Source organism: Zalophus californianus, chromosome 16 (assembly GCF_009762305.2).
Source record: "Zalophus californianus isolate mZalCal1 chromosome 16, mZalCal1.pri.v2, whole genome shotgun sequence".
Classification (NCBI taxonomy): domain Eukaryota; kingdom Metazoa; phylum Chordata; class Mammalia; order Carnivora; family Otariidae; genus Zalophus; species Zalophus californianus.
In genome coordinates, this window is record NC_045610.1 from 59,354,423 (window position 1) to 59,377,861 (window position 23,439).

The 23,439-nt window shown below is 50.9% G+C and overlaps 1 protein-coding gene and 1 long non-coding RNA gene across 8 annotated transcripts in view; one reads left to right on the forward strand and one right to left on the reverse strand.

Moving 5' to 3' along the window:
- The window catches only part of USP36 (ubiquitin specific peptidase 36), a 36,659-nt gene extending 21,093 nt beyond the window's left edge, over nucleotides 1-15,566 (reverse strand). Inside the window, exons 1-7 of one of the 7 annotated variants that reach the window (XM_027625947.2) lie at nucleotides 15,376-15,538; nucleotides 13,540-13,623; nucleotides 12,388-12,538; nucleotides 10,300-11,101; nucleotides 9,556-9,777; nucleotides 2,292-2,402; nucleotides 1,526-1,628 (exon numbers count right to left, since the gene is read on the reverse strand). In XM_027625947.2, coding sequence (XP_027481748.2) covers nucleotides 1,526-1,628; nucleotides 2,292-2,402; nucleotides 9,556-9,777; nucleotides 10,300-10,552 — 689 coding nt within the window. In that variant the 5' untranslated portion in view covers nucleotides 10,553-11,101; nucleotides 12,388-12,538; nucleotides 13,540-13,623; nucleotides 15,376-15,538. Of the gene's footprint in view, nucleotides 1-1,525; nucleotides 1,629-2,291; nucleotides 2,403-9,555; nucleotides 9,778-10,299; nucleotides 11,102-12,387; nucleotides 12,539-13,539; nucleotides 13,624-15,279 lie in introns of all 7 variants that reach the window. The other 6 variants (XM_027625949.2, XM_027625944.2, XM_027625943.2 and 3 more) reach the window with 6 other exon arrangements.
- Nucleotides 15,567-16,934: 1,368 nt separating this feature from the next.
- LOC118356393 lies at nucleotides 16,935-23,096 on the forward strand. The gene is made up of 3 exons (XR_004819706.1): nucleotides 16,935-17,210; nucleotides 19,186-19,470; nucleotides 22,333-23,096. It is a non-coding gene; the product is annotated as an uncharacterized LOC118356393 (long non-coding RNA).
- Nucleotides 23,097-23,439: the final 343 nt, after the last annotated feature.

Consider the following 23,439-nt stretch of genomic DNA (forward strand, 5'->3'; position numbering starts at 1 on the left):
TTCTCACGGAGGGGTGTGTGGAAAGCATCCCACAACCCCCCGCACTGGCTCACCTGACGTCAGACACGCTCATCCTTCCTCCAATGCACAGCCACTTCTGTGCCCCGGACCACAAAGGGCACACCGCCACCTACCCTGCTGCCCAGATCACGAACCTGGACACAAATCCCAAACATCCACCCTACCTACCGGCCCAACCTTGGAGAGTCTGGGTAACGAGGCTGGCATGGGGGCAGGGTCAGCTGCCGTCCCAGGGGATTCTGCTGCATGACCAAGGCTGGGAAACCCTGCCGGGGACGTGCTGTACCCACCTGCTTGGCAGGGAGGCCTCGCCCAGGACCAGCCACATTCCTTGCCTCCTCCCTCCCCCCATCTGAGCCCTGCGGGGAACTCCTCCTAGGAAGGAGGCCTCCTGTGGGTAAGAGCACAGCAGAATTCTTCTGGGAATGGCTCCCACAGAGTCTGTCCACTACAGTACTTACTACATGACCTTGTAGACACTGGCCAGTATCTGCCTGCCCCCTCACTCTGAGCTCCTCCAACTCGAGAACCCAGTCTTTCCCTGGAAGTACCCAGTGTGAACACAGTGCCTGGCACGCAGTAGGCATCAGCAAAGAGCTCAGATCGTTAGCTACAGCCCGGGGTGGGAAGAGGCACGGGAAGGGCAGAACCAGCGTCTATCTGCCAGCAGGGACCTCGCTGCACATCTCAGCACAGCAAGGGACAGACGCTAGAGGAACCCATGGAAAGTTTCCTCAGGATTTAAAGAGAATCGCATCACTGAGACCAGAGGTTGCCCACGATCCCTGCTACAACTCGACTTTGCTGAAGGACATTCCGGATGTTTCTTACAGCTGTTTAAGGGGTATTTCCAGAGTCCAGGACTCAGTTCTACCCTAAGCCCAGGGAACAGCCTTGGAACAGGGAGCATTTTCGGCCTATTTCCTTTTGTCTGAACCCAGGAGCCAGGAGTGGTACAAAAACATCCCCGACCCTGTTTCACAAAAGGGGAGACACAGCATGAAGTCAGCAACCTGTCGTATGTGTTTGTCTCTGCTTTCAAATCAAAAATGAAGACATTGTAACCAGGCAGAACGCAGCCTCAAAAATTGTAAACTTCCCACCCTCAAATGTCCCTATGTGCTTTCAAGTGCTTTCATAAAGATGTTGAAATTCCTACCACCCCATCCTCTGTATCAAAGTCAGGTGATTTTTAAAAGATGGGAAGAGTCTAGGACAACAGCCGAAGGCCCTCAGAAAGATCTGCCAGCATCTTTCCTGCAGGGGGCTGCTGGCACAGGGCTCCCCCCAGCGCCTGGCCCCGCCAAACCACCCCTGGTGAGGAGGGTGTGCGGGGGAGGCCGTGCCCCGGGAAGCAGCAGCAGCCCCGCATCCGAGCTTCAGCAGGTGCAGGACCTGGACACAGGTATCTACAGAGAACGCCCAGGGGAACAGAGGGGTGGCTACCTCCGCGGCGGCGGGGTCTGAAGCCCCTTAGCAAAGTGGGTGAACGGAAGGCACGTACTTGGCACAGCCGTTCAAACAGGCCTTCTGCATGGCGTCGATCATGTACCGGAGAAACTCGTGTGCGTCCTCTTGGTTTCCAAAGCGGAAATGCCGAGCAATCTCTAAAGAAAGAAAGAAGCATCAGACTGGCAGGGAAGAGCTCATGCCTTCTCCCCCAGTCACCTGTTGCTGTGTGCTCATCACCGACCCCCTGCTGGGCCAGGGGTAAGCGGCAAGCGAGGGAACTGAGATCTTCATGAACCGTGCATCCCAACCCCGAGTCCACACGGCCGGTGTGTTCTCAACGAGACCCGAGGGCCTATGCTCTCCATACTTAACAGCAAAGCACGGGTGCCCCACAACACCAGGCACCCACCGATGAGCCAGTCTCCCGGGAGCCGGCACAGAGCACAAGCGGTCACAAGGACGCTGCACAAGGTTCCAGAAACCAGCCGCCCCACGTCTTCTACCGAGTGAACAGGAAATCTGCACTAACCAGTCCGGGGATGTTCAGAAGAGCCCTGGCCTCCCCTTCCTCCCTGAGACACAGCTCCTGCCCCCCACCTGGCCTGAGCTTCCCCATCCTTCAAAGGGAGGTCAGCACTCCCCTCCCCCACCCCCGCCCCCCACCAGCCTCTCAGTCTGCACTACCACGTGCGCCAAAGTACTGTGACGTGAGTTAGGACTCCCGCGCCTCACTGCAGACTCCTCCCCACACCCCCAACGCCCCCGTACCCACCGCAGACTAGGGTTTAGCTGCCATCCGGTCGGGAATCGACTCTTACTTTTCAGATCTCGGATGAAGGAAACGGGCTTGATGGCGTTGCCGCTGTTGGCGAAGGCCTGGACCATATGGTTCTGCATGACGCACAGCATGCAGAAGCTGCCCTGGTGACCTGCAAGCGGGACGAGGGGGTCCTGGTTCGTCAGAGCTCCCGACACACTCCTGACACCCCTGCCCCCACACAGCTCCCATCCAAACTGCGATCCCAACACTCACCCCACCAGCCGGGTTCGCACTGTTGACCTGTGTGAGCGCTCTCCGTATGCCCTTGGTGCTAGTTAGTCATAAGAGTATTAAGTCTGCTTTTCAATTTTCTCTAACCTCTAACCTGTGTCACGTGGTCAGTGAGAATGTTTTAGGGATTCCTGACAACCCTGAGTTTGCCCCTCCAACGGGGGAACCTCCACTCTTGCTTCTAGGAAACACTGCACTGCTGCGTCTCGAGGCTTGGCAAGCTTCCTGCACACAGACCCACGAGGTAAGGGCGTCCGGCTCCAGGAACTGCCCCACCGCACACATTCCCCAGCGACGCGGCTCTGCCTCCGGAGGGCACAGGCAGCTTCGCCACGCAGCCACGGACGATATGGAAACAGGGTCCAGCGGGCCAGACGGAGAGCACAGGCCTCGGTCCGCCAACCCCTGCCATGTCTGAAACTCTCTGTTGCTCCTTGGGCAGCAGGCTGGATAGCGGTACATTTAACCTTTATTGCAAATTAGGAGATCTTTTAACAAGCAAAGAGAAGTACAAAGCCTATACCACTCAGCTCCAACCCAGCTGAGGTGTTTTGCAAGTCGAACACTGCTGTCACAGTGAAGTCCCCTGCCCGCCGCTGCCCACACTCCCTCACCAGAGGAACTGCCATCCCCAGCTAGGTCCTGACTGCTCCCATTAACGCAGTCACTGCGCTGACACACATGTATACTCGCACACGGTGTGTTTAAGCTTACTTTACATAAATTATGCCACGAAAGACGTACTGTTCAGCGGTCAGTTCTGACGCAGTTCTGGGTCCTTCACATTGACTAGAGTATCTCCCCCAACAGAGAGACCACAGTTCACTCACGTGTTCCCCACTAACACACAGGGACCCTTCCATGTTTCTGCTATCACAAACAATCCTGCACCTGTCTCGTGTCGAACCTTCTTTAAGATTTAATTTGCTAGAGAGAGCGAGCATGGGCACGAGAGAATGAGCGAGAGCACAAGCAGGGGAGGGGCAGAGGGAGAAGCAGACTCCCCGCCGAGCAGGGAGCCCGATGCGGGACTCGATCCCGGGACTCCAGGATCATGACCTGAGCCGAAGGCAGACGCTTCACCGAGTGAGCCACCCAGGCGCCCCCGGTATTGATCTGTGACTGGCTGACTTCACGCAGTATCCCATCCTCAAGGTTCATCCATGTTGTGGCAGGTGTCAGGTTGGCTTTTCTTTTTAAGGCTGAGTAATGTTCTACTGTGTATACATGCTCCATTTCTTACCCATTCATTTGTTGACGGACACTTGGCTTCTGGGTTTTAGTTCTTGTGAATAATGCTGTGCAGATTGGTGCACATACCTGTTCAAGACCCTGCTTTCATTTCTTTTGGGTGTAAACCCAGAGGTGGGATTGCTGGATCATATGGGAATTCTGTTTTTAATTTTTTGAGGGAGCACCCTGCTGTTTCCCACAGCTGCTGCCGCAGTGTGCACCCTCAGCAGCGGTGTGCAGGGAGGGGTTCGCATCCCTCCACATCTTTGCCAACACGAGCTATGTTGTTTGTACATACGGTGAACGGGCTGCACGCCGCTTCGTTACTGACTTTGAGATGGGTCAGAGTAACTGGGTAAGGAGAGCTGTTGCCCAGGGGAGAGCAGTTGGTTTGTGGTGCATTTTGTGTTACAACTGGGTCTACTTGGGCAGGTCTGGAGTATATCTGAGACGGCAGTAGCTTGCGGAATTGAAGAGGTGCTTGCCCTTGGACCCAGAAGTCTGTTGTGGGTGTACGCCTTCAAGAAGGTTCGACACAGGGGCGCCTGGGTGGCTCAGTTGGTTAAGCGTCCGCCTTCGGCTCGGGTCATGATCCCGAAGTCCTGGGATCGAGTCCCGCGTCGGGCTCCCTGCTCCGCGGGAAGCCTGCTTCTCCCTCTGACCCTCCCCCCTGCTTGTGTTCCTGCTCTCGCTGTGTCTCTGTCAAATAAATAAATAAAATCTTATAAAAAAAAAAGATCAATAATGTAGGATTCCACTTAAACGAGGTAGCTGGAGTCATCAAGTTCACAGAGACAGAAAGTAGGATGGTGGGCGCCAGGGGCTGGGGGAGGGGGACAGGGAGTTAGTGTTTAAGGGGCGGAGTTTCTGTTTGGGAAGAGGAAGGAGGTCTGGAGGTGGATGGTTGCACGATAATGTGAATGTATTTAACGCCACTGAGCTGTACACTTAAAAATGGTCAATTTGGGGGCATCTGGCTGGCCCAGTCAGTGGAGCATGCGACTCGATCTTGGGGCCATGAGTTTAAGGCCCACACTGGGCGTAGAGATTACTTTAAAAAAATCTTTTAAAATGGTAAATTTTACATTATATACCATAGTACAAAAAAGTTTTATCTAAAAAAAATGCTACTATATACACTACCCCTTTGGAGGGATCTTGGAAAAACGGTTTATGTGAGCATCTCTACATAAAGGGGAGGTTTTTACTTCTCATTTTAGAACTTTTTGGATTCTTCTAACCATAGCCATTTATTACTTTTATTTTTTTAAATGACAATAATGGCTGAGGGGGCTCAAATTTAGGCAAAAAACTAAAACATGTTATTTAAAATAACTTAAACATAAGCATTCACTAATGCTGAACGGAGAGCTCCCACCTTCCCAATCTAACTCAGGTGAGGGCATGACTCTGTCAGCTGCGTGGGAATCACACTTCTAATGATCATGTACAACACTGCAGCCCGTCAGCCTGATAAATCATCACTCCTAAATAAGGCAAGGAACAATTTTAGCCAGAAATTCCTGAAACAGGGATGCCCAAATCCTTGGCAATATGCAAGACTGATTTAAGTGGCATGTGGACAAACACTTTCTACAGGTAATTAAGAAAAATAGAACATAAAAGTCAAGGGGCGCCTGGGTGGCTCAGTCAGTGAAGCGTCTGCCTTCGGCTCAGGTCGTGATCCCAGGGTCCTGGGACAGAGCCCCGCGTCGGGCTCCCTGCTCAGTGGGGGGTCCGCTTCTCCCTCTCCCTCTGCCACACCCCCACTCTCTGTCAAATAAATAAATAAAATCTTAAAAAAAAAGAACATAAAAGTCAAATCTATGACTTTTGACTTTTGGGACCTTGCTACTTCAATTTGGAGAAGAATGTCCAAAAGGATAGAATTTAATCCTCCTGCAAGTTTTACATAAAATGTTTCTTTTCGGGGCTCCTGGCCAGCTCAGTCAGTGGAGCGTGTGGCTCTTGATCTCAGGGTTGAGTTCGAGCCCCATGTTGGGAGTGGAGAGTGCTTAAAAAATCAAGTGTTTCTTTTCTAGCCAGATGCCGGTGCAGAAATGGTCTAGCACGTAGCAGGAATCGGTGCTCCGGGCTACACATACGGCAGTTCCGGTGATACTTCTGAGAGTCCTCGAGAGCCTTCAAATAGCGGGCATTCGAGGAGGAAGAGAGGACAGCCCGAGCCCACCTGGGGTCACTCAGAGAGCCAGGGGGTACAGGCCAACAAATACTAAGACTTAATACTTTTACTCTGGAAAAAAGGAAAACACTAAGGTTAGCATTTCAGAGTGATGCAGAGGGACACTGGGGCGCCCACAGGAGAGGCATCCTGAGCCAGGGCGAGATGTCCCGCCACCAGGAGGGGCCGATCCTGGCTGCTCCCACCTCACGCCCTCGCTCCCACGGGCTGCAGAGTACGTGTGGCGGGTTACGGGGTTTCCGGGCGTCACCTAGTTTACCCACACCAACCCTAATCAAGCTGACGGAGGGGCCTGCCGAGGAAGCAAAACCGGAGGGTAGCTGCACAGGGAAGCAGGGTGAGCAAGAAAATGGCAGCGCTGCCTAGGTCTGGAGAGTAGGGTCTCCTCACCAAAGTCAGGAGAAAAAAACAGAGCACCGGGGTGCTGGGGGGCTCAGTCAGTTGAGCATCTGACTCTTGATTTCAGCTCAGGTCATGATCTCAGGGTCGCGGGATTGAGCCCTGCCTTGGGCTCTGCGCTCAGCATCTGAGTCCGCTTGAGATTCTCTCTCAAAAAAAAAAAAAAAAGGCTTAAAAGACAAAAAACCATAAAGACAGCCCAGTCGAGTCTTACTAAAAGTCCACCCAGAACCCCTCGACCTCACCAAGGTCACAACCAGAAATAGAAATTTGTAACCAACTTCACCTGCAGTGGGCACGGTGCCTCAGTGTGTTAACTCTGGCCACCACAGAACCATCACGATTGCGAGACATTTAAAAATGCTATTTCCATCACATGTCATCACCTTTTGCTGATTTAAAAAAATAGAACATATCTCCCTGAACACATCACACAATCCACTTTTATCCTAACACTGCTCCTCACTTGCTCCTATCTGGTCCTGCCTCTGGTTCTATCCTGATTTCCTGACTCATTTTCATTGTTTACCAATTAAAAAAAAAATTTTTTTTTTTTTTTAAGTCTTACCCCATATGTGTATACCTAAACACTATAGCGTCTTGTTTTTCCATTTTATAAATAGCAATTCACGCTGTGTGCAATCTTCTGGGACTTTTCCTTCACTGGCTTATTCAGCTCCATGCACAGAGCGGCCCTTCATTCCCCTGCCCTGCAGCACGCTGTCCTCATGGGCCTGCACCGCGATGCGCGCGTCCGTCTGCTGATGGGCACCTGAGCGGCTTACAATTTGCTGCTTGCAGATGTGTTTACACAGGTGTCCTGAGAGGCACGTACAGAGCTCTTCCGCAGGCGGAGTACTGCTGGCTGGCACGTTATTTGGAAGATAAGGCCAGCTCAGGCGAGCATGAAAGGTTCTCGCTCATCTTCACGCTGACACTCGGTCCCGCCAGGCTTCTGAATGTGCAGCCATCACAAAGGTGTGTCGCGTCGCTGCTGTTGTCGTGGTTTTGACGACACTTTCTTGAATTCAGCAAGGCTGAACATCTCTCCCTATACTCTGCCCAGGAGTTTCCTTTTCTGTAAAATGCTGGTTCATAATTTTACTTTTTTATGGTTGTCTTTCCCTTGGTAGTCTGTATTCTTTCCACATTCTTGGTAGCAATCCTTTATTGGTTATGTGTCCCGGGTTTTGCCTCCAGCTCATAGCTCCCTGTTTGCCTTTTAAGTGTTTTTTTTTGGGGGGGGAGAACAAATGTTAACTTCAGTGCAGCTGTATCTGTCATTTTTCCTTTATAGTTGGTGTTTTCTGAGTCTTGTTTAAGAAACCTCCCATCCCAAGGTCAGAAAAAGATTGGCCAATGTTTGTTATAAGAGCTTAATATTTGCTTTTCACATTAAATTTTTAACGCATTTTTTTGTGCACAGGTATGCCGTGAAATGGGGACCCTATTTTGCTTTTTCCATATGTAAGCCTGAGTCCTTTTTAAGTTCCATTAATTTCAAACGGGAGACACACGAAGAACCAACACGTAACACACCTCCAGATGTACGCAGGTCTGTTTCTGGGCTCTATTCCGTTCCACTGGTCAGTGGGTCCCCTCCCTGACCCCATACTATGACACTTTAATTTCTCTAACTTGACAAGACTTCATAGTCAGTGTGGCACCCCTCCTTTCATAAAATTTTATAGTAGCAAAATTTTTAAAAAAGTCGTCGTCTGGTGTAGAGAAATTCAACTAACTTTTTGTATGTTGATGGTGTATCTAGGCACATTGCCAAATTTCTAATTTATAGATTCTCTTGCTTTTTCAATGCAGGAATGTCATTTTCAAGGAACAATAGCGCGCTCCTTCCTTTTGTCTCCTTGGTCACTGCTCTGGCTAGGACCGACATATCTTCAACACAAGTGGTGAGAGAAACCCTTGTTTCACTCTGAATTCCGAAGGGTATGCTTCCGACATTTTCCTATCTAGAATGCTTTTTTTGTAGTGTTTGGTAGATACCTTTAACAAGACAAGGAAACTCCTTCCTATTGCTCCTTTGCTAAAAGTTTATCATACGTTTCTTTTTGGGAGCATTATTTTCAGGTGACCTTTCTCCCTTAATCTGTTGATACAGTAATTAAAGAAGCAAAATGAGCAGTCTCTTACGGAGCACTCCCTGTGTGCCAAGTACTATTGTGAGCACCTTATGTAATTCACTCAAGCTTCCCAACAGCTCTATTGGGGAGATGATATTATTACTTTGCAGATGAGGAACAGAAGTTTCCAAAAGGTTAGGTAACATTCTCAGGGATCACAGCACTTAGGGGGAGGGCCAGGACAGAGCCCAGCAGGCCAACCTCCGAAGGAGCGGCTCCACCTGTCGTGCTGTGCGCTCTCCACGGGCACACTTAAGAGTTCCTGATACTAGAACATCCCTGCATCACTAGGGTGAACACGGGTTGCTCACAGTGTTTAAGAGACTCTTGAACGTGGTAGTATTCTGTCTAGAAGTTTTGTGACTACACTCGTGAGTAAGATGAGATTGTAATTGTTCTTTCTCCTACTGTACTTGTTTAATTTTGTTACCCAAGTTATAAGAACCTCATAAAATGAGCTGGGGGTTCTCTCTCTTTTTCTATTCTTGGGAAGAACCTGTGAAGCACTGCAACAATCTATTTCTCAAAATTTTCATAAAGCTCACCCATAAATCATTTCAGCCTGGTATTTTCTTCATGGGAAGATTTTTAAACACCAATTTAATTTCTTTTACTAATAGTTAAAAGGCTTTCTACTTTCTTCAGTTTTGGTAAGTGACGTTTTATTTCATCTTTACCCATTTTTCATTTCTCCTCTGGGGCACGTTTTATAACGTTCATAAAACACTGGTACAACAGTTGATGTGTAGTCATTGAATGTACACGTTATGAACGTATTTTTTGAAAACACCTTTCTCCCTTTAGGTTCTCATTTTCAGAACAGTTTGGGACCAACAATCTACACGAGTGACTGGCTTCTGTGGCCTGGCCTACAGCAGGCACGTGCCAGATTTAGGTTTCATCAGTTACTACATCACGGACTTCACTCCTACATCTGACCCAGGCTGAAGGCTGCTAGCACCACGGGCACATGGGTTTGTCTTATCAGGAGACTATGCGGTTCCCACGACTCCCACCCCCCACCCCCCCAGCCCCAGCTACCACCTCCCACTCACAGTTGCGAGTATGCTCCTTGGAGAGCAGGTAGTTGGCCAGAGGCGGGGTGTAGGTCAAGCACTGTATGGTCGAGTTCAGGAAGCAGGTGTTGCCGAGGTTGTGGAGCCCCGCTCCCACGCGGTAAACCCGCTCCCACTTCAGAGACAGCCGCTCCGTGGGGAAGAGCACTTTCTGTGGGGCTGGGACCCCATCACCGCCGCTCTCGTGGGCATGCTCACTGCCTGCGTGAGAAAGGGACAGGGAAGAAAGGAGGGCTTAAGTCTATGCACAGGTGGGCCACGAAACAGAAATCGCTGAGGCACACTCGGCATGCACCTGCCAAGACACAGTGTCAGAGGGTAACCGGTGTCCCCGCTGACTGAAGTTACTAGAAAGCCCAGGAGAAAACCCAGTCATCCTGGGGCTCCTGCAGACTGCTTAGGTCTGGAATTCAGGGAGTCCTCCATGGAGGACAACCCTCAGAGAATGAATAGCTGGAGCCTGGCCCATTTCTCTTGCTTCTTTCTCAGCCCCACTGTTGATCCTACTAAACACACACAACTTCCACGGCCTAAGGACACAGATCTCTTTGTGACCAACCCTGTATCATTACTTCTGTAACTACAGAGCCACTGACCCCAGAGAAGCTTCATAACTCTCTGACCACATTCTGTTTTTGTTCCTCCTAATCAGTCAACACTTCATCCATCCACTTGGTCAACACACAGTGAGACCCCTTCTGCCAGCCAACCGTGTGTCTGTACCCTGTCTCCTGGCCTGTGGCTCGTCTCCACTCCTGTGGCGACTGGCTCCCTCTGTTTTCGGGTTCAGCAAGACATATTTGCTCTTTAATGACTCCAGCTGATAGGAGAAACTCTTGCTGGCTGGTTCGAACTCGATCTTCTGTAAAAGGACCTTCTTGGCAGAGGCGGCCAGAAGCTTTCCCAGCTCTCCATCGTCAGCCGAGTCTTTGCGGCCAGGTTTCAGGGCTTCCTTCAATTTATCGACTATTGGCATGGTGCATCACTGTGGGGACAAGAAGGAACACAGAGCGACGAGTAACTAGGTCCCAGGAACAGAGCGTCACTTCTGTGAAAATCCCCTCTGGTCTTTACGGATGTTAGCCACCATAAAAGCTTCTCTGGATTGGTTGCCAACCCTACAAAAGGAAGTATGAAACATGGAGACATATTACCAACCACCTGGCCAGAGTTCACCACACCTGTCAAAAAGAGAAGGTGCTTTCGCAAACAGCACTAAAGAGACAAAGGTGGTACCAGGGAGGCCTGCAGCGTGCGTCTCTTCGATGAGGGACTATGGGATTATGGGCATCAGCTTGATGCCACCTCCTTCAAGAGCTGACCAGGTGATCCCAATGTCTGCTCAAAAACAGGGAAACACTGATGCTCATAAGACGCTCTGGTCGCACACACAAATCCATATAATAAAAGAATTAGCGTGGTGAGTTACATAAGCACGCCTTTCTGCTCGGGCTCATGCTCTTCAAAACGAAGGCCAGAGGTCACATGTGATCACTGAAATGATGCGAGTCCACACCGAGATGCACTGTAAGTATAAAATATGCAAAGGATTTCAAAGACTTAGTATAAGAATGTAAAACACCTCAATAATTTTTAGACTGCTTACATGTTGAAATGATAATATTTTACATATATTGGGTTAAGTAACATGTGTTGTGAAAATTAGTTTCACTTGCTTTTTGTTTTTTCATGTGGCTCCTGTAAAATTATATGTAATGGCCTGTGTTACTGGATGGTGCCTGTACAGATGATCTTTCTGGAAGTGAGGGAGGAGAGACAGGACAGTGGCGGGACTAGAACGGTGCACCCAAGACGCCCAAACCTTACGAGGGAAGTGACAGCTCAGGGCTGGCGTGCGGCACGCCTGGCTTATTCCTTCACCTATCAGCTAAAAATTCCAGTGGCAACCACTGTGACTTCGCAGCTCCTCTATTCTGTGTAAAACAGGGACTGAAAGCAGCACCAAAGGAGGTGCTAAGGTTATCGAGGTGAGAGCTGCAGCTGCTGGAGATAGGACTGGACAGGAATCCCCTCCATCACCTCTGACTGCAACTCACTACCTCTCAACTCAAGCCACCTCAGCTATAGAGCTCACGGGCAATCTGAGCCACAACTAGAAAAATATGTTCCTTAAACTGCTCACTCTTATCAGAAGAATGAGGACTCCCTCAGGTATCCGGCATCCAGCCTGCCACAGGGGCACCAAATAGGCAGGTGTATCCCGGAACTCAGTAAAAGGATCTCTTATTAAACTGTTCAAATTTATCCTTATGGAGCATCTCATTCCCCACATGGGTCAAATTTCTTTATCTATAAAAATTTCTGCACGGGGAGCGCCTGGGTGGCCCAGTCGGTTAAGCATCTGCCTTCGGCTCAGGTCACGATCCCAGGGCCCTGAGATGGAGCCTGCTTCTCCCTCTGCCTCTGCTTGTGTGCGCACGCTCTTTCTCGGCCCAAAAAAATAAATACAATCCTAAAAAAAAAAATTTTTTTTCTCTGCGGGGCGCCTGGCTGGCTTAAACTGTAAAGCGTGTGCCTCTTGATCTTGGGGCTGTAAATTCAAGCCCCATGTTGGGTGGAGACATTAGTTAAAAATAAAATCTTAAAAAAAAAAAAAATTCTTGCCACGAATTGAAATGTAAGAAACTTATTTTTTAAAAAGCAAGCACAAGTTCTTTGATTTGAAGAAATAAAAGAACCTTTCCTAAGGGGAATTATCGAAGTGTTCCCACCCACTGAAGAACTGCTGCTGGGCTACAAGCCGATAGCTTGGAGAAATGGAAAACTACTCTGAAGCCTCTGCTGGCTCACCTGGGATGTCTGAACTTGGGCGTGTTGCTACTGCAGCATGGGGTCAGGTTCTTGGCCGGACTGGGCAGATGCAGGGCAGGACCCTCCGATTCATGAGCTCCTCGGCTATGCCCGTGAAATCACCAAAGCTGCCAAGTCTGTCGTTCAGAATCTGTGGGGTGAACAGAGCACCATGTGAGGCCGCTCTCTTCCACCATTTCCTCAGCCCCACTGCGCGGAACCAGAGCAGAAAGCGCAGAACCAGAGCAGGGAGGCTATCTATCTGGAAGAGTCGGCATTCAGGTTGAAGGAGTACAGATGGTGCTGGATTTAGGGAGTCTGGAGAAGAACTGAACGGACTAGCTACAAGTTATTACAATGTGCATGATATGAAAACACTGCCCTTGGCTCGGTATCTTAACCTTCAGGCCCACGACAAGCCCAATGAACAAAAATCTTCAGTGTTCTCCAGTCTAAGTCACTTTCCAGACTGAGAGGTAATAACGCCCTCACCTCCAACTTCCAGATTTCATAAACCAGTAGAACTTTAAGATAAAAAAAAATTTTTTTAAAGATTTTATTTATTCATTTGAGACACAGAGATACAGAGAGAGAGAGAGCATGAGCAGGGGAGAGGGAGAAGCAGGCGCCCCGCTGAGCCAGGAGCCCAATGTGGGGCTCGATCCCAGGACCCTGGGATCATGACCTGAGCCGAAGGCAGACGCTTAACCATCTGAGCCACCCAGGTGTACCCTAGAATTTCAAAAAAAGAAAAAAGAAAAGAAAATCGATGAAGCAGTAAGAATTGCCACATTTTCACTTTGCTAAGTGCAGATTTTCTTTACCATCCACAATCACCATGATTACATAAAATTAAAATACTTAAAAAATTTTTTCGCTGTGAAAACGTTCAAATATATACAATGTGGTGGCAACAACACAGAGACCACATATTCCCCTTATTCAGCATCAATAATTACTATGTAGGCCCACTCTTCATTCCTCTCCTGTCCCCACACTGACAGCAAATTTCAGAGGCATCGTTTCTCATATCCATAAATAAAACCATACCAACGCCAAAATAAAGGGTGAGCATAATGAATATGATCTCAGAATAAAATCCAATCTGTAAGGTGAAGATTCCAATATCCCTGTCTTAATCGAAATTCATACCTTACTGTGGACAGGTGAGGACATAGATGCACAGGGGTCCAAGGGCAAATGTTCGGGAACCAAACAGCGAGAGGATAAACAGAACTTGGGAGATAACAACCGAATTTATTTTGAGAGAAGTAATTTAAAGAACATCTATCCCACAGCCCACTCCTCAATGTGGAAGTCAGAGACTTTGAACAATTTTTCAAGTTCTGACAAAGATCAACCTCTCTGTCGCCAATTCCACCCAAAACATATTCAACAATGACCAAAAAATCATCTCTCTCTGAGGTGTAGGAACCCAGAGAAAAATGTCCTTGTAATCATCAGCAAGCCCTCTGATGTACATAATTGACAACATGCTCTTCAGAACTCGGGAAGGATGCTCCCTCCACTCCATGGTCCAGGAACAGCTCAGGCTTCTCCAGGCATACTTCTACCTCCAAGAGTAGGCAAACAGCATCCGCAGAACACCCTTCAAGCATATTCTCTCTCCCTCCTCCCTCTAAATGCACTTTTCCAGGATGAAATGCACTCAAGACTCACAGGGTCAACCACGTGCTGGTGGGGGAGGAGCCCCAGATGGACAGAGCCCGGGCCTCCCTGGGGCACTTTCACAGGGGGCCTCCAGGCTCTTCTGCAGAGCCTGCAGAACACCAGGCCCCAGTCGGAAAAGACTAAGCAGAGCCTCCCTCTCCTTGGAGGCCTGATTCTAGGCATCTCTTACAGAAAGCAGGCTGGCCACGATGCTTTCCTCTCTCACCTCTCTGGGTTTTAGAATGCTACTCCGTCCAGCTCCTAGTACCCCAGGGGAGACTCAACACTACCGACTAAAATAAGGGTATTTTCAAACCCCACATCTTGTCCCCACCCGCTCACATTCACCGTGACCATGACCCTGAAGAAGGTTACCTTCTCCAGGGTTAAGTCTTTCCCACATTTATTACTAAAAAGGGGGGCGGGGGGAGGAAAGAAATTTCAGCACTGCTGCCAAACAGAACAGATTTTGACTTAAGCTATTCCAGAGAAAGTCTGGGTCCTGCATTAGTGATGCTTCTCTGGGTAACAACTGTGCCCAAGACCGACACACACCGTTGCCTCCCCCGACTCCCTGGGGCTCCTGGCTGGGGCAGCTCTCTCATCCACCACCAGTCCGTGTTCCCCGGGAACAGCAAAGGGCATACCTCCCGGACCCTCTCTGCGGACCCCCTATGCCCCTCGCGGACTGCGCAGCCTCAGACCTTCCCTGCGGATCCTGGAGCCCCCGCGGACCGCGCGCCCCTGACTTCCCCGTGGACCCCGGAGTCCTCGCGGACCGCGCGTCCCGGACCCTCCCCGTGCATCCCCGAGGCCCTCGCGGACCGTGCGCCCCTGGGCCTCTCCGTGGACTCCCGAGCCCCTCGCGGACCGTGCGCCCCTGGCCCTCCCTGTGGACCCCGAGCCCTTCGCGGACCGTGCGCCCCTGACCTTCCCACGGACCCCGGAGTCCTCGCGCACCGCGACTTCCTGACCCTCCCCGTGGATCCCCGAGCCCCTCGCGGACCGTGCGCCCCTGGCCCTCCCCGTGGACTCCCGAGCCCCTCGCGGACCGTGCGCCTCTGGCCCTCCCCGTGGACCGCCGAGCCCCTGACGGACAGCGCAGCCCCGAACTCCTCGCTAACGAAGTAGCCCTGTGCCCTCCCCACCGGCCCCTGAGCGCCTCGCAGCCGCGCGCCCACGTCCCCCCCCCCCCCCGGTGCGCCCCCCTGCAGGCCGCACCTTCCCGCGCCCCAGGCCCAGCGGAAGCCCTCCAACCCGGCCGGACGCGCAGCCTTCCCTCGGCCTGCGCACCGCCGAGACCCGGCCCCAGCCTACCCGGCCCTCGGCGGGCCCGGCTGCAGGGCCGCGGCGCTGTCGTCTACTCGGCCCGGGCCCTGCACACGCACCATCCGGGCCTCGGGCGACTCACACACGTGTCACGGCGACGCTTAAAGGCGCCGCAACTCGTGGCCCCCGCTGTCGGACTCGAAAGGTCGTGGCGGCTTTAAGAGACGGGGCTAGCTGCGTCCTCGCTCCCTAGGCCCGCCCACAGCCGTTCTACGCAGCCTATACGTCACTCTTCCACCCCGCGGCCCCGCCAGCCTACGCGATGACGCAAGCACGCAGAGCCGGAGACGCCCCGCCCCCTTGGCCGGAGTCTGGCGTGTTCCCGGAGAGCATGTGAGACGTCCGCTTCCGGGTCCTTAACGCGGGTGTGCACCTGGCGCAGCCCCGTACCCCGGGCCCCTTGCACGCCCCGCGTCCAACCGGTGGCGCGGGGCCCGGGCCTCACTTTCCGGGTCTCTTTAGTGACCAAGACACGGACGGGGAGCGCTGAGGGCAGCAGGGGAGGCCGAGCAAAGAGCTGTTGGGATGAAGGGTGGGAGAGTGGGGGGAGTGGTGGCGTTTGACCTTCTAAATGTCCGGGGTGTGGGGGCGCTTGCCGTTCCCTGGCCCCCTTCCTGACCTCCAAAAGCATTACCCCGTGACCATTACGTTGAGCTTTTGGTGGAATGCTTGCGAATACGCACTGCTTCTGCAGTATTTTTTTTTTTTTTTAAATCCTTTTCACCTGAATCATTCCTTCCCATTCTCTTGGGCAGGGGGAGAGGGAGCGGCTCCTAGCCTGACGCCCGCGGCCCTCTCACGGAGGCGGAGGGTGGGAATAAATGACTTTAACCCCCAAACCACAACCTGGCCCTCCCCGTGGACCCCGAGCCCTTCGCGGACCGTGCGCACAACAACCTTGTGCACACAACACTATCAGCCAGGTCTTTCTCGGCCGGGAGGTCTGGAGCGGGCTGGGTGAGCTCCTGGGTGAACCACCTAGAGCAAGTCTCTGTGCCCACCCCACACGGTCCTTGCAGCCGGGAATGGAGATGGAGAGTGACAAGAGGTGTATCTGGGACAACATTCACCCTGGAGTTCCTACGTGGGTGGGTGCTGATGTCTTGAAAAAGCAAACAGGAACAATACTGTAGGAGACTCAGACTGAGCCTGTGAGAATCCTCAAGAGCTTCAGATGGAGATTTTTTTCCTGGTGTGAGCCTTCTATGCCCCAAAACAATGATTCAAACAAAAGACAGGCCTCATGCCTGATACTGTGTATCGGAGAATGATTAAAAGTGTGGGGGCAGCTGGCTGGGGAATGAGGAGACTTGGGTTTTATCCCAAAGCTGCCTTTATTAACAGGTTGCTTTGGACAGTTAACTAACGTAGGCCTCCCTTTCCTCATCTGTGGAACAAAGGTGATCCCCAGCTGGTCTTAACAAAACTGAAGACATTTGCTGAGCTGTTATTATGTGTCAGATACCCAGGTGGCTGCTTTGTCAACATTATATGCTTTAATCCTCGTGACAAGCCTACAAAAAGATGCTCTTCCCATTTTACAGATGAAAAAACTGAGTGTACACCATCCCTGCAAGCAAGCAGTGATGTGAGGATTTCAACCCAGGTTTGTCAGGCTCCAAGTTCACATCCGTAGCTCAGGCCCTCAGAGGAACCCCAAAATTCTGATGAGATGACAGATGAATTGCCTGAAAGGCCTCCATCCTGCTTGAGAATGTAATCTGAGACCTAGAAGTTGGGAGGAGCCTTTGGCCAGCCATACTCCCACCCTAACTCCCCCTTCAGAGTCTCTCCAAGAAGCCTCAGAGTGGAATCTCCTTGAGGTATGTTCATATGGGCCTTTCCTAAAGTGCTCAATCTCAAGGGTTACCAGAGAAATGCAAATTAAAGCCACACCGAGGGACATTTCACACCCACTAGAACAGCTAAAATTAAAAAGACTACATGTTGGAGAGAACGTGAAGCAAGTAGACTCTGTGAGGCTGGGAGTATAAATGATGCAAGCATTTTGGAAAGAAAAGTTAAATGTTTCTTTGAAGTAACAGGCACCTACCCCATGAGCGCACCCATGGCTGTGGTTATCACCACTCAGACTGTGCCTATAGTCCAGTAAATTGCACATGTGCAGATGCCGACCTCTCTCCCCCTGATCTTTGGAATGGTAGGTCTGGGAAGTGCCTGCTGGTCATCTCCCTGCAGGGTCCATGAGCACTTCAAACTCACCATGCCCCGAAACGGGTGCACCGCCCACCGCCCACCGCCCACCTCCCCTAAGCTGCCTCTCTTTTTCTACCTTGTTGCCCACTTGGGCTGCTGTGCTGGAGCTCAGACCAAATCCTGGCCCTTTCCTGCTTTCCAGGCACCCTGGTGTCCAGGAGTATCTAGCCACTGGGGGTCACTGGCGAGACGGGAGGGCAAAGGAAAGGAGAAGCCAGGACCTTTCTCTCCCTCCCTCTCTGCTTGGAACGGAGTCTCTGGCTCCATCCAGAGAGGTGCACTGTGGCTCCAGCATCCCCCCCCCGCCAAACCATTCCCTCCCTGGGCTCTTGTAGGGCAGCCTCCTGTCTCTGCCCCTCCGTCCGAGAAGTGCTAACAGCTGCCCCTTGTTCTCTAGTTGGCTTCCACCACCATGTAACCAATCCCTGTGTTAATCCCCTCTGTTTCAAAGACTGTACACAGTGGTTTTGGTGTTCCTGATTGGACCCAGGTTGATACAGACCCCAACATGCACCTTACTGGCCAGCATCCTGGTGCCCTCTATTTCCTTCCCCCCCCATGTAAATCATCCATCAACAAATTTTGCTAATTTTACTTCTCAAATATTCCTCAAACCGCTCTCTTCTCTCCATCTAATTGCCCAAATAGAGTGCCTCTCCATCTTCACCTGCATTACTGGAATGGCCAAATCTATCACTCGAACTGCCAAATAGAATAATATGTTTAGAAGGTCTACCTGAAAATACTGTGCACCTGTCTGAACCCTTCCCCGTCCCCCAAAGCTGATGGGAAAGTCAAGCTCTCCTTAGAATGGTCTCTTAATGGCCCCTGGAGGCTGGCTCCTTGCCTGCTTTTTCTTCTTCATTCCCCAGCCGTTCCCTGCCCTGGATCCTTTAGCTAAATCCAAATGCCCCCTAGGCCCTAATCAGGTTATCTCTGCTCCAGGCTCAGGCTGGTCTTTGACCTAAATTCCCTTTCCCACTTGCTCTTCTACAACCTCCTCAGGCACTACCTCCTCCAGGAAGTTTTTCTGGATTTCCTCCATCCCTGCCATTAGGTTGGTGTTGCCTTGGGCCGGCTGCACATTCCACTTACACATTCAATTGGAATGTTCTCTGGACTTCTCCCTCCCCTGTGATGACTGGTAAAGCTCTCACAATGTCTCACTCATCTGAGTGCTTTGCAGGTACACTGTGCATAAATGTCTATGAAATGCAACCAAACAGAAAATGAAATGCTCAAGATGAGACAACTGAATAATCTTTGAATCCTGAAGGAGAAAAGTAGAGAAACACTGGAGATAAAAGAATAAAGTAGTCTCAAAAAAAAAAAAAAATCTATAACCAAAATGAATTAAATGAGAACTTACCTTAAGAAATAATGTACATTAACAGATCACCAGTATTGTTGTCCAGAAGTCACCTGTGGCTGGCCAAAGATGTGCTAATTTCTGGAGAGACATGACTCACATCTCCAAGTGTAAATTAATAATTCTGACTTTTATATCAGTCGTTCTGGGTTTGGTTCCTATGAGTTGCTCCAGCTGGGCCTACACAATCCTAACCATTTCCTCTTTTCTAGATACTGCCAAATGAAGGTCCTTACCCTCCTCTGGCTGTGCTCCCCAAGGAAAAGCCACATGACGATTCCCAGGGCCGTTCTGGACCGCCTCTCCTTGGACTACAGACGGCCTGCAATGGGATTTGGCCCATACAGATCTTACTTTTTCATGAACGTGTTTGGTGGTTTGGCCAGAAAGTAGCCAACAGGCCTTAAATTCCTGTGCTGGCCACTGGCCTGCCTCCTCCTTCCCTCCCAGGGCAGTTTTCTCTCTGAAAAACAAACGAAGCCAGCATAAGTGCACAGGTGTGTATTTTCTCTGTGTGCACATGAGTAACTGTCCCCAACTGCTGACACCGAAATCCTGCTCGAACCTTTACTGACGCCATTCCTACCCCATTGTCCTCACAAGACCTACCCCTCCTTGCCACAAACCCACCTCCCTTCCCCCAAATTCACCCCCCCCCCCCCCCCGCCGCCTCTCTCTTTCCGGTTTCATTCCCTTCCTTGAGACCCATTGGTTGTTCTCTGAAACATGTTACTTTGCACAGCGCTGTTACTGTTCTTTTTGAAGCAAGACATGTATCCATGTCTGGCCTCAGGACTGCATAATATACATTCTTTTTTTTTTTTTTTAAGATTTTATTTATTCATTTGAGACACAGAGATAGAGAGAGAGAAAGCATGAGCAGGGAGAGAGGCGGAGGGAGAAGCAGGCTCCTGCTGAGCCAGGAGCCCGACGTGGGGCTCGATCCCATGACCCTGGGATCATGACCTGAGCCGAAGGCAGAGGCGTAACCATATGAGCCACCCAGGCGCCCCGCATAACATACATTCTTGAAGAGTGTTCAAGACCTTCTCTTAAATCCCGTGAGCACCACCTTGCATTGGACCCTGCGAGCTCCATTGCTGCCCAGCGTGGTACAGAGAGCAGGCTCTATTAGACTGTTCCTCACCGTGTCTGGGCCTTGCCTGGGAAGGAGGTGGTACAGGCCAAGGGGGCCCAGGCCAGAAGCTGTCTGTAGTGAGTTCAGCAGTGACTAATTCTCTCCAGAGCCTGGGAGAGGAAGTGACAAGTGTCACTCCCAAGCCAGAGGCTGAGAATCTGCCAGGCCTCCCTCCCTCCTCTTTCTGGCTGAAAAGGAAGGACTCTGAGGCTTCAGGAGATGGTGAGGACACAGAGGGAAAGAGCCCAATTGCCCATAGAAGGTCACCCGGCAAACATCCTCACGGGTCTTGGCAAGAGATGCCCACCTTTTGTTTGCCCCTGAGATGCCGGGTTTATTTGCTACAGCACCCAGCAAATCCGTGGCTGGTGTACTTTTGCTGCCAGATCACAGGAAGTCTTTTGGGCCTGGGTGTTCTGGGGTGCTGTGTCCAGCGCCAAGCCTTAGCATCTAGGACCACGGCGGAGGGGGGTTTGACACACCCAGTGTGCTTGGGGAAGCTGTCCTACAATGACGGGCGTCACCACACCCTGGTTTGCTCGGGGCAGTCCTGGTTTATACCTATGGACCCCACTCGTTGAAAGCACCCTCCTTCTCTCTTAAAAGTGTCCCTGTTTGGAAGATAAATTATATAGAAATGAATCTTCCAGGGGCGCCTGGGCGGCTCAATCGGTTAAGCGGCTGCCTTCGGCCCGGGTCATGATCCCAGGGTCCTGGGATCGAGTCCCACATCAGGCTCCTTGCTCAGCAGGGAACCTGCTTCTCCCTCTCTCTCCCTCTGCTTGTGCTCTCTCTGTCAAATAAAATCTTTAAAAAAAGAAATGAATCTTCCAGACAACTGAATTTTACCCTCTTTAAGTTCACACATTACCACTTGTAACAGGTGTTTTGGTGTGTCCTAAATGAGATTGGGATTTTATAGTTATCCTTCAAATCTCATGAAAAGGGGATAAATTTGCATTTGTTCTGAAAACAATATAAAACAAAAGGAAAGCGCTATACAGTTCTTTGTGCAGATGGAAGGCAAACATCACCAGGTGCGAGGCAGCCTGCCGAGGGTAACCTGCTTACACCCGAGGCATATCTTCGTTCGAGGAGGCTGATGGTCCTCGTGGTCCATCCTCGTGGGATGTTGCAGAAGGAGGCCAGACCCTGCCTCTGCCTGGGTTCGATCCCAGCCCCAGTGCTTATACTGGCCAGGTGCCCGGGAAACTGACCTCTCTAGGCTTCAGACTCCTTATCAACCAACCAAGAGAGATGAGAGCACAGACTTCTTGGAGTGGGCAAGTGTCACTTAGGGAAACAGATGTGAAACCCTTGGTGCCAGTCCTGGCATGGACTCAACGTGAGCTTTGACTGGGGTTATTATTACTAGAATGATTTGCTAAGCAGTTGCCCACGGGGGTTTAGCATCGGAGTCTCCTGAGCCTGGGGAAAGGTCGTGAACAGGAAAGGGGCAGGCCGTGTACGCCAAGAGTCCCACAGCAGGCCTGGGACTGCTCTCCTCCAGAAGGCCTGTGTCCGGGCTTGGTGTCTGGGAACTTGGATTTCGGGAGGGTTCCCCCATTCTCTAAGCATGGATCCTGGGGCACCTGCCTGGCTCAGTCGGTGGAATGTGCAACTCTTGATTCTTGGGGTTGTGAGTTCAAACCCCATGTTGGGTGTGGAGCCTTCTTAAAAAAACAAAAACAAACAAACAAAAAAAGAATGGATGCTGTGCCTCAAATGTTGGTTTATGCCGGACATCGGCTTTCCTTCCGGGAGGCTGGAATCCTGCTACGTGCCGGGCAGAGAGTGCCTGCATGACTAGCACTCGGTAAAAACCCCCGGGGCCAGGTCTCTGCTGAGCCTCCCCGTTGGTTGGAATCTTGTTGGTTGGAATCTTGCACCTGGAGCCCCCCACTTCCCCCACCAACTTCGCTTGAAGGGGTAAAGCAAAACATCTTGAGTGGGCTAAAAATAAACATGAAGCTTTCGGCTTTATTTCCAGGTCCTGTAGGCAGCATTGCCTCTGCACCCCGTCTTGGATCCCATCCCCAAACCCTCTTTAGCACTCAACCTTTCTCTGTTATTGGCCCCCACCTGATACCCCACCATTTTGCAGACTCAGATTTGGATTTGCCTCACATTTTTGTTTCACTTAATTGGAAAGGAATATTCCTCTTGGTCGTTATGGAATGAAAACAGAATTGTGTTTCTGAATGTCTTTTTTCTTTCCCAGTTTGTTTCCCGAAGGAGAAAATTTGCTATCGGAGCTGATGGTTTCCCCAAATCAAAGTGCTGTCTTTCACTGCAAAGGACTCACGGCTACCGAGCGGGGCAAAGGAGAGCTGCGTGGGTCAGCTCTGAGCTCGAACCCAAGGCTAAAGATAGAACTTGTTCATACAGGAGTTTCAAAGTCTTCGTGTAGAATCTGCGGTAATGGCAAGTTGTCCATAATAAAACTGACCCCAGTAAAAGATCTGTAGCTCCACTGTTTTGTCGTTAAGTTAGATCAGGGAAAAGCTAATGCTACCCAAACTTCTAGAGGTTTTAACCAGGCCTGGTGGCTGGCCCTGGGACCCTTCACATTGGAACCTGCTGTATCCGTTGCTGTGTTTCCATTTTGAACCTGCACGTGTCTGTTGGGGGTTCAGACCCAAACCCTCATGCACGTTCCTTTCACAGAATGAGTGAGGCTGAGGGGGCGGTGAATGGTGTCTGGAGACTCCCTAACAGTCTGCTTTCCCCATATGTGGGTCTTCAAACCGATTCAAAATTGTTTGCGAAGATGGAGACAGCTCGGATAATGACCGGGTCATGCGTGCATGGAGTTTGTCACATCATTCTCTGCATTTTTTAAATATGTTTGAAAATTTCCATAATGAGAAGTGTTTTTCAGAAGTCACATTTGACCTAAATTACATAAAAGAAAGGAAATGGGGGCGCTTAAGCGTCTGCCTTCGGCTCAGGTCATGATCTCCAGGGTCCTGGGATCGAGCCCCGCATCGGAGGGAGCCTGCTTCTCCCTCTCCCACTCTCCCTGCTTGCGTTCCCTCTCTTGCTGTGTCTCTCTCTGTCAAATGAGTAAATAAAATCTTAAAGAAAAAAAAAAAGGAAATGGGTAGCAGTCGTCTTCTGGCGGGTTGTTTGCTAAGACCCCATGGGGCCTGCAGGTCCAGAGGGGCACAAATGTTGGGGAGGTTCATTTGCACGACAGAGTCAAGTTTAAATTATGATGAAGGCATCTTTCCCACCTTAAGAGAAGGAGAGCGGGGATGGGAAGGGGAGGAAAACCTGTAGAAAAAAGAGCCTCGAGAGCAATTGCCAGGTATGGCCCTCATTAGGC